At 39.6% G+C, this 13,305-nt stretch overlaps 1 protein-coding gene across 3 annotated transcripts in view; it reads left to right on the plus strand.

Moving 5' to 3' along the window:
- The window catches only part of CAB39 (calcium binding protein 39), a 98,432-nt gene that overhangs the window by 32,211 nt on the left and 52,916 nt on the right, over positions 1-13,305 (plus strand). For all 3 annotated transcript variants that reach the window (XM_081585591.1, XM_081585590.1, XM_081585589.1), the window contains exon 2: positions 7,119-7,274. In XM_081585591.1, coding sequence (XP_081441717.1) covers positions 7,161-7,274 — 114 coding nt within the window. In that variant the 5' untranslated portion in view covers positions 7,119-7,160. The remainder of the gene's footprint in view (positions 1-7,118; positions 7,275-13,305) is intronic.

Consider the following 13,305-nt stretch of genomic DNA (forward strand, 5'->3'; position numbering starts at 1 on the left):
AGTTGTGTCCTGCTTTTTGCAACCTATGGACTGAAGCATGCCAGGCTTCCCTGTCCTTCACCATCTCCCAGAGTTTGCTCAAACTCGTGTCCATTAAGTCAGTGACGCTATCCAACCATCTAGTCCTCTGTCGTCCCCTTCTCCTCCCACCTTCAATCTTGCCAGCATCAGGATCTTTTCCAGTGAGTCAGTTCTTCACATCATGTGGCCAAAGTATTGGAGTTTCAGCTTCAGCATCAATCCTTCCAATGAATATTCAAGGTTGGTTTCCTTTAGGATTGACTGGTTTGATCTTGCAGCCCAAGGGACTTCCAAGAGTCTTCTCCAGCACCACAGTGTGAAAGCATCCATTCTTCGGCGCTCAACCTTCTTTATGGTCCACCTCTCACACCCATCCATGACTACTGAAAAAACCATAGCTTTGACTATACAGACCTTTGTCAGCAAAGTGATGACTTTGCTTTCTAATATGCTGTCTAGGTTTGTCATAGCTTCTCTTCCAAGGAGCAAGCATCTTTGAATTTCATGGCAGGAGTCACACAATCCATAGTGTTCTTGGAGCCTAAGAAAATAAAGTCTGTCACTGTTTCCATTGTTTCCCGATCTATTTGCCATGAAGTGATGGGACCAGATGCCATGATCTGCGTTTTTTGAATATTGAGTTTTAAGCCAGCCTTTTCACTCTCCTCTTTCACCTTCATCAAGAGACTCTTTAGTTACTCTTTGCTTTCTGCCATTAGGTTGGTGTCATCTGTGTATCTGAGGTTATTGACATTTCTCCCAGCAGTCTTGATTCTAGCTTGTGATTCATCCAGCCCAGCATTTCTCATGATGTATGTACTCTGCATATAAGTTAAATAAGCAGGGTGTCAGTATACAGCCTTGACATACTCTTTTCCCAGTTTTCAACCAGTCCATTGTTCCACATCTGGTTCTAACTGTTGCTTCTTGACCTGCATACAGGTTTCTCAGGAGGCAGGTAAGGTGGTCTGGTATTCCCATGTCTTTGAGAATTTTCCAGTTTGTTGTGATCCATATAGTCAAAGGCTTTAGCGTAGTCAATGAAGCAGAAGTAGGTGTTTTTCTAGAATTTTCTTGCTTTTTCTATGATCCAACAGATGTTGGCAGTTTGATCCCTGTGCCTTTTCTAAATCCAGCTTAAACATCTGGAAGTTCTTGGTTCACATGCTGTTGAAGCCTAGCTTGGAGAATTTTGAGCATTACTTTGCTAGCGTGTAAAATGAATGCAATTGTGTGGTCGTTTGAACATTCTTTGGCATTGCCTTTCTTTGGGATTGGAATGAAACTGACCTTTTCCAGTCCTGTGGCCACTGCTAAATTTTCCAAATCTGCTGGCATATTGAGTGCAGCACTTTTAACAGCATAGTTTTTTAAAGCTAGACATTTTAACAGTCAGTGGTAGACATAGGTGTCGACTTCATTTATTCTGACTCCCAGTCTAGCCCTCTTCTCCCTACTTCACGGATATAATCCGAAGCTGGCTGAGGGCTATGCTTTTGTGAACAGTGGCACAAAAAGGAATCCCCTCCTCCTTTTTAAAGTGATTTCAGTGGATCAGTAAGTGTCCCAATCATCCTGACAACGAGATTTTCCAGGACATCTCCTAGGGGTGATATTGGCCCCTTTGACAACTACATCCCTTTGTGGAGAGTAGTGAGAGTCTCCACTTGGTGTCTGTAGGGGTAGAGAGATTTAGAAAATTGAATTTACTTAAGTTGTGAACTTTAATAACTTCCTGATTATATGAAAGAGTTAACAAATGAAAAGAGTCTGCTCTGACAACCAAAGTTTTGTGATTGGGTGAACAATGGATCCATTCACTGTGAAGGGGAATTGAGAAGAATAAGAAGAACTTGGGGGTGAGATTTGAGTTGCCTGGAGGGCGTCTGTAGCGAGCAGCAGTTAGAAATGTAGGCTGATTGGTTGGAGCTGGAGATAGATTTCAGGTTGTTGAAAACGGTGGGTAGATGAGATCACTCAGAGAATATAGGGTAAGAAGACACCAAGATAGAACCTTGAAGGACATCAACATTGGAATAAATATGAGTCATTGAATTAAAGGTGGAAAGAAAGGGCATTTGGTAAGACAGGAAGACAAACGTGTGCAAGCTAAGAGGTGTGAAGTGCTAAATGTTCATGCAAATTCCTTTCTTGCGGATTTAGCGTGTTATTTTATAAATATTAATTTTAGTATAAAGGCATGCTAAATTATTCCCCACCCCTGTCCTCCCAGTTTTCATGTTAAATTTCCCCTCTGAGTTGTCTTTGGGATTTAGGCATGTCCCGCTAATTAACCATCAGGAACAAGCTTACCTTCAGTTTGAGAGACGCAGGGATGGGTCTCCACAGCCCTCTGTAATGCTGACAGTGGCTGGCTTTCTCCCAGTGGCATTAGTAATTTTGACTTAGCCCAAGGAATCCTATTGAGATTTATTAGGAACCAGTTTGTGGTGTTTTTTTTTTGAAGAGACAGGGGAAAGAGTATTTGAAAACTAAATGAATTTTTTCAACTACAGTATGTATTTTTGTCCATTTCCTTCATGAACTCCAGTTATGTCTAAAACATAGCTTAGGCAAAACATAGTTTAAGAAAAACTTTGAACATATGCAATAGTTGAGAAACAGTGAAAACACATAAATCCATCTAGATATTAAAGTTTTTTTGTTTTTTTTTTTACCATATTTGCAAGTGTGGTACTCTGGCTTAGAGGTAGTTGACATATTTAGGGAACCGAAAGGACCTCAGTGTGGCTGGACCCCTGTAATGAGAGGCTAGAGGGCTGTGTGAGCTGGAGGTGGGTAAAGCCATGGTAGACAGTTTGGATTTTACCAAAAAGGCAATGAAAAGTTATTGAAGGGCCTTACTCAGGGAACTCTTGCTGTTATTGTTCCCTAGAATTTTCTCAAATCCTTATGGTAAAAGAAGAAAGGGGGAAGTGAGAGCCAGACAGGTGAGGGATGTCTTATAACCATCTTGAAGTGAAGTGAAGTAAAAGTAGCTCAGTTGTGTCTGACTCTTTGTGACCCCATGGACTATACAGTTCAGGAATTCTCCAGGCCAGAATATTGGAGTGGGTAGCCATTCCCTTCTCCAGGGGATCTTCCCAACCCAGGGATCAAATCTGGGTCTCCTGCATTGCAGGCAGATTCTTTACTAGCTGAGCCACAAGGGAAGCCCTTTAACCATTGCTACTGCAATACTTCCAGCCTGGGTTTCTCCATACTCTTGGAGACATGTGCCTGGGTGTTGCACATCCTTCACGGACACAGAAGCCTGTGAATAGTTCAGCTTAATGGTGGACCAGGCCCCTTTGAAAGCACCATCTCCACTCCTGGGAGGAAGCAGAGTGGGCTGGAGAGTTGATTCTCAGTGCTGCATTTGCTATCATTTGGGCATTGTTGGAAGGTCATGAGTTCTGTGAAGGAATTAACCTCTGTTGCTTGTAAGGACTGGGCTTCCCTGGTGGCTTAGAAGGTAAAGAATCTGCCTGCAGTGTGGGAGACCTGGGTTCGATCCCTGGGTTGGAAAGATCCCCTGGAGAAGGAACTGGCAACCCACTCCAGTATTTCTGCCTTGAGAATCCTATAGACAGGGGAGCCTGGAGGGCTAAAGTCCATGGGGTTGCAGAGTCAGACACGACTGAGCGAACAGCGCAGACACATACACCACAGACACACAAGCAAACTGAAGCCTCGTGTTCAACTCAAACTCAGTTTGTATTTGGTTCCAAATCTTCAGGTGGATTTCAGATAGTTGTTTACTGCTAAAATGAATTAAAGTGATTCATGAAGTCTAGTTTAGTCATCTGTATTTCTTTTAGCTGTGTGTGTGTGCATGCACATGTGTGTACTATTAAATATTTTAGAAACATTAGTTTTCTTATGTACAGATCATGGTCAAAGTTTGCTGGTTCTGTTGGTTCTATCTGACTTGGTGGATTAGTAAGATTAATAAATTGGCAGCCTTACTTTTCTGTCATTCAGCCTTCCATGGAAATGTATTATTAGTAGTACTTTTTTTATATTAAGGATAGTTTTATATATCCACTGATTTCTTTAAATTTAGTTTTATGTTTACCAGAATTAAACGTGTCAAACTGAAAGAGGCAAATAGTTATAGAAAGGGTTTGTAAGAAAAATAACAATCCCCCACACTTTTCCTGCTCTGTAGCAGTACAGCCTCTTTTGATCAATTGTTTTGGAATCTTTCTCCACATCTTTAATGAACATACTAATACTTACATGACACATCCATGATTTCACCATATTACTTACAATGTTGCCTCAATAGCTGCTTTTATTCTCTTCACTCATTGTAAAGTCAGTAACACAATAAATATGTACTTAGTAACTATTCATGTTAAGCTAACATGTTTATTAAGACTTTTTATTTCTCAAAGTATTTCTCTTAGCCTTTTAGCAATGTTCTAGGCACATGTATTGTCTGCCTGCTCAGTCATGACTTAGAAGCCATTCACGAATTTTAAACTTCTTTACATTTTCAATTAATTGTTTAAAAAGTTGGATCACGAGTGACATACAGTAGTATAAGGATAATTAAGCTTAATACAAAGCAAATTTAGCCATAAGAAATAGATTCTAATGCAGAAGTTTTAAGGGGTACTTTCCTTGTTTTTGATCTCCCAAATCTTGGTTGTATTAAATAAGAATTGGTTAATTTGAGGGTGTAAATGAAAGAAATAAAAAGATTTTTATTATTTCACTTAGGCTTTAAATAACTGATAAAGTTTTTATTTATAAATTTTATAATGTTATTTAAATAGTTCTTATTTATTCTTTTACTTAATAATTATACTTAACTGTATTTTTAAAACAATAAATCAAAAGACTATTTAAAGTGTGTGTATGAGAGATGGGGAGGAAGGGCAGAGAGAAAATATAAGCATGTCCTGAAGAGCTTCAGCACTGGGACTGGATTAGAGCCTGCTGAGGAATGTCCGCCACTTGTTACTGACTGTATTCCTCTAAGTATGGTTTATTAGTTTATATGTTCGGCAGAATCTTGGCTGCCTGGTGTGTTACATGCTTCCCCCACAAAAGCAATTTGTATATGTATTCTCTTCTGCAGCTGTGTTTTTTGCTCTGAGACCAGTATTTTGTGTGTAGTAGCTGGAAAGTCACTTCTTCCACCACTGAGCCAGAGCTGAAAATAATCTCTGTTGCATAGCATCGTAGTATTTCCTGCAAAATAACCATTAAACATTCCCAGCCTTTACCCAGCATAGAGTTGTATTATTGCTGCTATTATTTGTGGAATACAAATAGGAAGGTTATATATTCATAGGATTTATTGTGAGTGTGAATTCACTATTCATAGAGAAGCAGTCTGCATTGCTCTCTACCCTTCTTCAAAATAAATAAAAGAAAAAAGCAATGGAAAGGAATGATCCAGAATTTGGGTCCCATCTTGCCAGGTAATCAAAGAGAAAATGTAACAGCCACCTGGGAGTAACTCACCTGTAGTTGATCCAAACTTCTTGTTGTAGAAAAGATATTTATAAGTAAATTTATGCATCTTTGAATTTTGAGAACCTGTGTTTGAGGGCATTTCCCTTTGATTAATGAAGATGTGGTTTTAATGTGATCGAAAGAAAATTTACAAGCTGACAGAGGTGAACTATGTAGGTGATTGATTCGGGTACAGAGATTGATCAAAACGGATCATATCAAACCATGTCAAGAAATAACATACCTGTTCATGATTTGTCGGCTTCTTGTTAGAATTCATTTACATGTTCTTTCCCCCTAAATGTTTATTTGTAAACAGACATGGAGCTCTCTGTATCTCAAACTTTAGAGACGAAACATTCCAACACTTTTCCAGTGAAGTCTTAGGTGAAGATCAAAGGAAGTGTTACGATGCTGTGCAGCAGAGAGATTTTATGTTGGTGGGAAAAAATAGAGTAGGGTTGGGGTGTCTGAGACCCACCTCTACCCGGGCAGTGGGTGCCAGGGGCAGTTAACTGTAAGAGTTTGGAACTCCCAGACTGAAAGTCACTGATCTAAGTGATCTTTAAGGTTCTTCTCAAAAGTGTTAATCTTTTGGTATCTTATATGAGGTTGTTTAAGGAGGGTGGGTGTAACTTCTTTTAGTTTATTTAGTGAGAGAAATTGTAACTTACGACATGTTCCCAAGTTACTTCCATCCTTTATCTTGTTAACTGTGTTTCTTCTTGGTGACCTCTTTGAGTAGTGATGGCCCCCTTTTGCCTGATATCATGCAAACGTTGTCTTCTGCTTCCCACAAAAAATTAAGAACTTCCAGAAGTTCATTGTCCCTAGAATCTATCGAGTGAGTTCTTTCATACAGAATAGCCACATCCAGGCAGAAAGAGTACACTTTGAAACCGTCACTTAAAAGAATTTGCGGATCTGACGAGGAGATGTGCCCAAGGCTCTCTCCAAGGTTCCCTCCAGCCCTGAGCTGTCAGGCCTGACTGAGGAGGATGGGTGTGCCTGCAGGACGCTTAGCAGCAAGCAGCATGAACTTGGAAAAAGCGCATCTGGTGAGACGTAGAGAGTGGGCCTGTTGCCAGTGTTTTTTCGCTAAGCCCCTTACTAACTTTTTACCTCAGTTTCCTCAACTGTAAGATAGAGGTGTCTATTAATTGGAGGTATCGTGTGGTGATTAAGGACGCTTTGGATCAACCTCAGCCTGAGCTGGTTTTACCTTTTAGTACCTTGAGCCAGTTTCTTTAAGTCATTCAGCTTTACCTGTAAATGGAAGTAATATAATGTCCTCGGAGAATTCTTTGAAGAGATCCCATAGATGATGGATTCCGTTGCTTAGTAGGGGCCCTGGCAGCACTAGCAGGCCACCAGCATCAGCACCATCGTGTTCCTCTTCAGATGGGTGGTTAGGAGAGCAGGGGATTCAAAAGGTGTTTTGAAAAGTACAAAGTGGTTTGTAATTCTACGGTCATTTCTAATATATTTGTGGATTTCCTAGGACTGATTTTGAAACTGATGTGAAATAACTTGCTCAAGCGCTGGATTTCTTCTCAGGTTAGGATTTGGAAGCTGTGTCCTCTGTCCGCCTCCCTTTTCCTCACCGGTACCCTGTGCTGTGTCCCCAGGTAGAGCAGGCGGAGCGCAGTGAGGCGCCTGTCGCTGCCGCCATGCCGTTCCCGTTCGGGAAGTCTCACAAGTCCCCTGCAGACATCGTGAAGAACCTGAAGGAGAGCATGGCTGTGCTGGAGAAGCAAGACATTTCTGACAAAAAGGCAGAAAAGGTATGTCTTTGGCTTCATTTCATATTTTTAATCTTTGGATTAGGAGCAAATGTAAAACAAATTATGAGGTGATTTCTAAAAAGCAGTAAATTCAGTTTGCGTTTATTTAGGGTTTTTAAAATATAATCCAATTAAGTAGCGCTTGCTGGTGCTATTTAAATTCCACATGTCTTCTCCTGTTGTGCCGTCTAACACATATCTAACTTTTTTCTCAAGTTTTTCATTTGAGGTTTCCAATTTTATTTTAACTTTTGGGGTTTTTGTTGTTGATGTGGTTTATCTGATTTCTAAAATCAGTGTTTCCACCGGTAGTCTGCCATGGGAGTTACCTCTCCTGATTTTGTGTTTCCTGTATCCCTGACAAGTATCTTCTATCCAGTCATCACAGTCCAAAACATGACTTTCATCCCAGTCTGTCCCCCAACCCCCCCAACCCCCGAGAAGCATCATCTTTCAAGAAATAGCATGAACCTCTACTGCTTCCTGAGAGGGTTAGGAATTGATCCCAACTTCCATTCCTACTTGACAAAAATTCTCATGACCTTATGGATCCTAGCAGTAGCCTCCTTAGGGCTCTCTCTGAAATATCTCCCCTCCTTTAACCCTTCAGTTCAGCCTTCTCGCATAGTACATGATGAAACCCTTTGTGACCTGGCCTCTACGGCTCTAGGTGAATTTTAACTCCTTTCTTCCTTACTCTGTGTGCTCTACCAATCTCAGCTTCTCTCTGTTTATGGAAAGCAGTTAATAGCAAACAGTCAGCTGTACTGTCTTTGTCTTGTTTCACTGCCCCCGGACTGGTTTCCCTTAACCCTCATTCATTTTTCAGAACCAACCTCTTCATCTGGTTTTCCCAAATGGCTTTCCAGAATACTCCCTCTCCTGATCCTTACCTCCTAAAACAAATATCCATCATTTGGCCACCTCCTTTGGAAATAGCCGGACTGCTGCTATCTTCAACATGGTTTTATTTGCGTCATATTTTTGTCTTCCTTACTAGACTTTGAGCTTTTTGACCCATGTGTCATTTCTGGCCCACCTTTGCCCTCCGTGGTACCTGTCTCCCCATGGGCTGAACGCCTGATGATTCATTGCATGAGTGCTTGAGTGGAACATTTTCCATCCTATCTTTTATTTTAGGAAGTTGTTTTCTGTTTTGAGTTGACAGTTAAAATTGCATCATTTCTACCATCTCTTTAAGTTTGAGATTCTGGGTTTACCTGTATTCTTATAAAGAAAAGAATATCACAGTCATGGGATTAAGTTTGTAATTATAGGCTATTTAGTTATATAACTTCCTATCATTGGAAGCAGTGTACAGTTAGTGAAGTTTGGTATAATTCAGCTTTTCTTTAGATCTTCCATAGAAAGTCTGTAGACAATTTCTTGTATACCTTAGTAAGATACGTAGATAACTGTTAATAATATGATGAAGTGAACTTCTTTTAAAGATGGCTGTTATGTTATTTTGGTTGAAGTATATAAAGAAAATCTGGCCTCATACAGATACATAATTGGGAAAGAGGAGTATTGTAATAGCCTTTCAGATTTTTGAAGTTTCTGATATCACACCAATATTCACCAGTTGATAGTTTCTTGGTTGTAATAGACTCAGAATGTATAAATGAACTTCTCATACTCTCTACCTTGAAGAGGTCCTGTTTGTTGGTTGTTTCTCTTAAGGTGACAGGTTCACTTTATTTTTGAAAAAATATCTGCCAAGGATACAAGCCTGAATAATTTGTCAGTTTTTCTTTCAAGGAAAAGTGATGTTGCATGAAGAAAACTGCTTGTTCAGCTCATAGCCCAAGCATTATCATTCAAATACTTTTCTTCAAGACAAGCAGCCATACTTCTGGAAGGGGCAGAAGGTGCTTTGTGTGTACTTCCCATTCAGTTCAGTTCAGTTCAGTCTCTCAGTCATGTCCGACTCCTCTGAACTGCAGCACGCCAGGCCTCCCTGTCCAGCACCAACTCCCGGAGTCCACCCAAACTCATGTCCATTGAGTTGGTGATGCCATCCAACCATCTCATCCTCTGTCATCCCCTTCTCTTGCCCTCAATCTTTCCCAGCATCATGGTCTTTTCCAGTGAGTCAGTTCTTCACATCAGGTGGCCAGAGTATTGGAGTTTCAGCTTCAGCATCATTCCTTCCAATGAACACCAAGGACTGATCTCCTTTAGGATGGACTGGTTGGATCTCCTTGCAGTCCAAGGGACTCTCGAGTCTTCTCCAACACCACAGTTCAAAGCACTCAGCTTTCTTTAGAGTCCAACTCTCACATCCATACATGACTACTGGAAAAACCATAGCCTTGACTAGACAGACTTTTGTTGGCAAAGTAATGTCTCTGCTTTTTAATATGCTGTCTAGGTTGGTCATAAGTTTCCTTTCAAGGAGTAAGTGTCTTTTAATTTCATGGCTGCAATCACCATCTGCAGTGATTTTGGAGCCCAAAAAATAAAGTCAGCCACTATTTCCACTGTTTCCCCATCTATTTGCCATGAAGTGATGGGACCGGATGCCATGATCTTAGTTTTCTGAATGTCGAGCTTTAAGCCAATCACATCAAATGTTCCCTCTTGCGCATACTCAGAGGTCAAAATTTAATGAATTATTTTTCTGCTTCCTCATGCTACTCTTAAGTGAAACAGTTTTTTAAACTGAGTGCGTGAGAATGAAAAAACTACAATGATAGCTTTCATAACTTGGGCAAGAGGTCAGCACCATCAGTGCAAATGGCAGCACTGGAAAAAGGCAAATTATGTATTTACATTGATATGAAAACAGTTTTGACCTCATTGACCCCTTGAAAGGGTCTCAGGGAACCTTTTTCGGTAACACAAAGGTTGAAAATTCCTGCTCTAAACCTAAGCAAGAATAGACCTCCTGCTATTAGGATAAACAAAGCAAAGAGAATTAGTTGAACTTTTGAAAAATAAGTTTTGTTTCAAAGAAAGGGGACAACTCTGAAGACCAGTTGATACAAATTATTCTGGAGTAGATTGGGAATAGAGAGGAAGACCCTGAACTTTGTGATTTCACTTTCTTGTCAAGATTCAGGAGACAGCGCTAATACAAGTGGTAAAAATGGAACTGAGACCTGAAAACAATGGAAAGATAAAATATTACCACTAAATTAAACACCCTGAAAAATGACTTTGATATCATATTTAAAACTGAGAACTTGAAGGTTAGGGTGCTTTGTATGGTTTAGAAATTAAAAATACATCTATTTCAAATAAAGAAGGGAAATTACAGTGTTGACATATTTGTATATCTTTACAAAACACAGGGGAATCAGTGTGAAAATGAGAGCTCACTAGGGCAGCTAAATACAAAATTCATAGCTTCGCTAAGTATCAGTCAAAATGATCTAGAAATTATAATTTTTTAAAAAGTATTTTATTTGTAGTAACAACAAATAAATAGGGAATCTGGGAATACTTTTATCAGGAGGTATGCAGAACCTGTCCATGTCATTGGACGGAATATAGTTAAGATATCTTAACAATTTTTAAGCTTAAAGCAGTTCCACTCAGATCACAGCAGGATCTTTTTGTACCTTGACAAAAAATGATTATGAAGTTCTGGAAGAATAAATAGCTGTAAAGTTGTGCTGGAATTTAGGGAATATGAATTCTACTTTGTTTTGAAGCAAAGCACACATTTCATACATCCACTCTCAGGCATCCCGATCATGGTTAATGAGACACCATCCTTCTTGTTGTTCAGGCCAAAAGACTTGAGTCATCCATGACTCCTTTCATACTTCCTAAATCCAATTCATGAGCAAATTCATCCACTTTATTGGGGCGGGGAGTGTTAAAAAGCCAAAATCTAATGACCCCTTCACCCCATTTCTCTGGTTCCCACTAAGTTCCCGGTCTAAGCTGTTGTAATCTTTGCTCTGCATTGCTGCAGTGTTCTTCTAACTGGTCCCCCACAACCATAATGATTCTTTCAAAGCATGCGTCAAATAATATTTCCCTTAGAGTAAAAGTCAAAATCCTTACTCGAGCTGAACTAAGTTCTACAGGTCAAATCCTGCCTAGGCCTGTTTTTGTAAGGCCATGAGATAAGAATGGTTTTTACATTTCTAAAGGATTGGTTTTAAAAGCAAAGAAGAATATGCAACAGAGACTTTATGTGGCCTGTAAAGCTTAAGATATTTCCTGTTTGGTGTTTTTACCTAAAAATAAATGCCCATCCTTGCCCTGGTCAGTCAGGCCCGTCCCTTCTCCTAGTACTCCCCCCAACGCTGGCTTGCTTTTCCTCATGCATTCCAGTCCACCCCTGCCTCGTGGCTTTTGCATTGGGCTGTTCCCTTTGCCTGGAATGTTCTTCCCCCAACTCTCTGCTTGGTTTGCTCCCTTGTTGCCTTCTAGTCTTTGCTTAAATATTGTTTTCGCCCAACCCCCTATTTAAAGTGCAGCCTAGTCCCCAGCATTCCTGTTTACCCCATCTTGCTGTTTTCTGTGTATCACTTAACATCTTTAATATACTTGATGATTTTTTTAAAATTAGTTCTTCCCTCTGTTAGAACATAAGCCTTCCAAAGACAGCTCCATAATTATTTTTTATTTATTGAAAATGGAATTCAGAGTTAACATGAAACACTGTCAGCTTGTATCTCTTCTAAACTCTTAGTGTCTGCTGAATAGGATAAAACATGTATTACTGAGAATGTTGTAATAATTTGTATGTTGAGTTTATGACCAATAAGAGAGTATCCCAACCAGGTATCTTCTGAATTTTATGATGGTGGCCAAGTATCACATTCCTTACTGTACTGCCCCCCACACAAATAGTGAGATAAATGACCCTTCTCAAGAGGTCTACCTGTTAGTGCTAGTATCTTCTATATTGTTTTGTGTTTATTAATTATCTTCCTGTGTAGTTCAGGATTCTCAATGGACACTTTCCATGAGTGGATGAATAATTATACCCAGTGGATCTAATTAATGGATAACCAAGCACCTAGGCAGGGTTTTGGTGACCTGTTGCAGGATCCTGTCCCCAACTGTAAACTTTTGATAACATTTATTATCACTGAGGAAGGGCTTAATTAACAGAGCTTGTGAATGACAGAAATTGGAGGAGGATAGAAGACTCTGTAGGTGAGTAAATCAGGCACCAAAGAAGGGTTAATCAGCTGGGAGAAGGCGGCAGGAGGAAGGATGTGATTGTGACTGAAGAAGCGCAGCACAGCACAGGTGTCACCGTGTCAGCGTCTGCCAGGCAGATGGGACCGAAGCAGAGGGTGAAATACGATCGCTACAGCTGTTTGACTAAACCGAGAGAAGGCAGAAAAAGAGGAAAGAACGGCATTGAAGAACGGGTAGAACAAATGGAAAACAAATAGCAAGATACTAGACTCAAAGGTGCCGTATCAATAATCACATTTAATATAAACGTCTGAATACTCCAGTTACAAGGCAGTGCTTGTCAGATTGGATATGAAAGTCCTAACTGGATAAATTTAGAGATTATCATATTAAGGGAAGTATGTCAAAAAGAGAAAGAGAAATACCATATGACATCACTTCTATGTGGAATTTTTTAAAAATTATATAAATGAACTTATTTACAAAATAGGAATAGACTCACAGACGTAGAAAACAAACTTGTGGTCTCTAGAGAGTATAGCAGGGATAAATTGGGAGTTTGGGATTAACATACACATTACTATATATAAAATAGATAAACAACAAAGACCTGCTGTACAGCATAGGAAACTATATTCAATATCTTGTAATAACCTAAAATGGAAAACAATCTGAAAAAGAATGTTACATATATAACTGAAATCACTTTATTCTATAACTGAAATCACTTTGCTTTACACCTGAAACTAGCATAACCATTATAAACTAACTATACTTCAGTTTTTAAAAATGGTTATAAAGAGGAAAAGTCCTAACTGTATGTGCCTATGAGAAATGCACTTTGAGGACAAGTAAAAGGATGGAGAAAGATATACCATGTTAACACTTGTCAAAAGAAAACTGAAATAGCTTTATTAATATC

The sequence above is a fragment of the Giraffa tippelskirchi genome, chromosome 3 (genome assembly GCF_054371585.1).
Source record: "Giraffa tippelskirchi isolate mGirTip1 chromosome 3, T2T-mGirTip1v1.2.pri, whole genome shotgun sequence".
In the NCBI taxonomy this organism is placed as follows: Eukaryota; Metazoa; Chordata; class Mammalia; order Artiodactyla; family Giraffidae; genus Giraffa; species Giraffa tippelskirchi.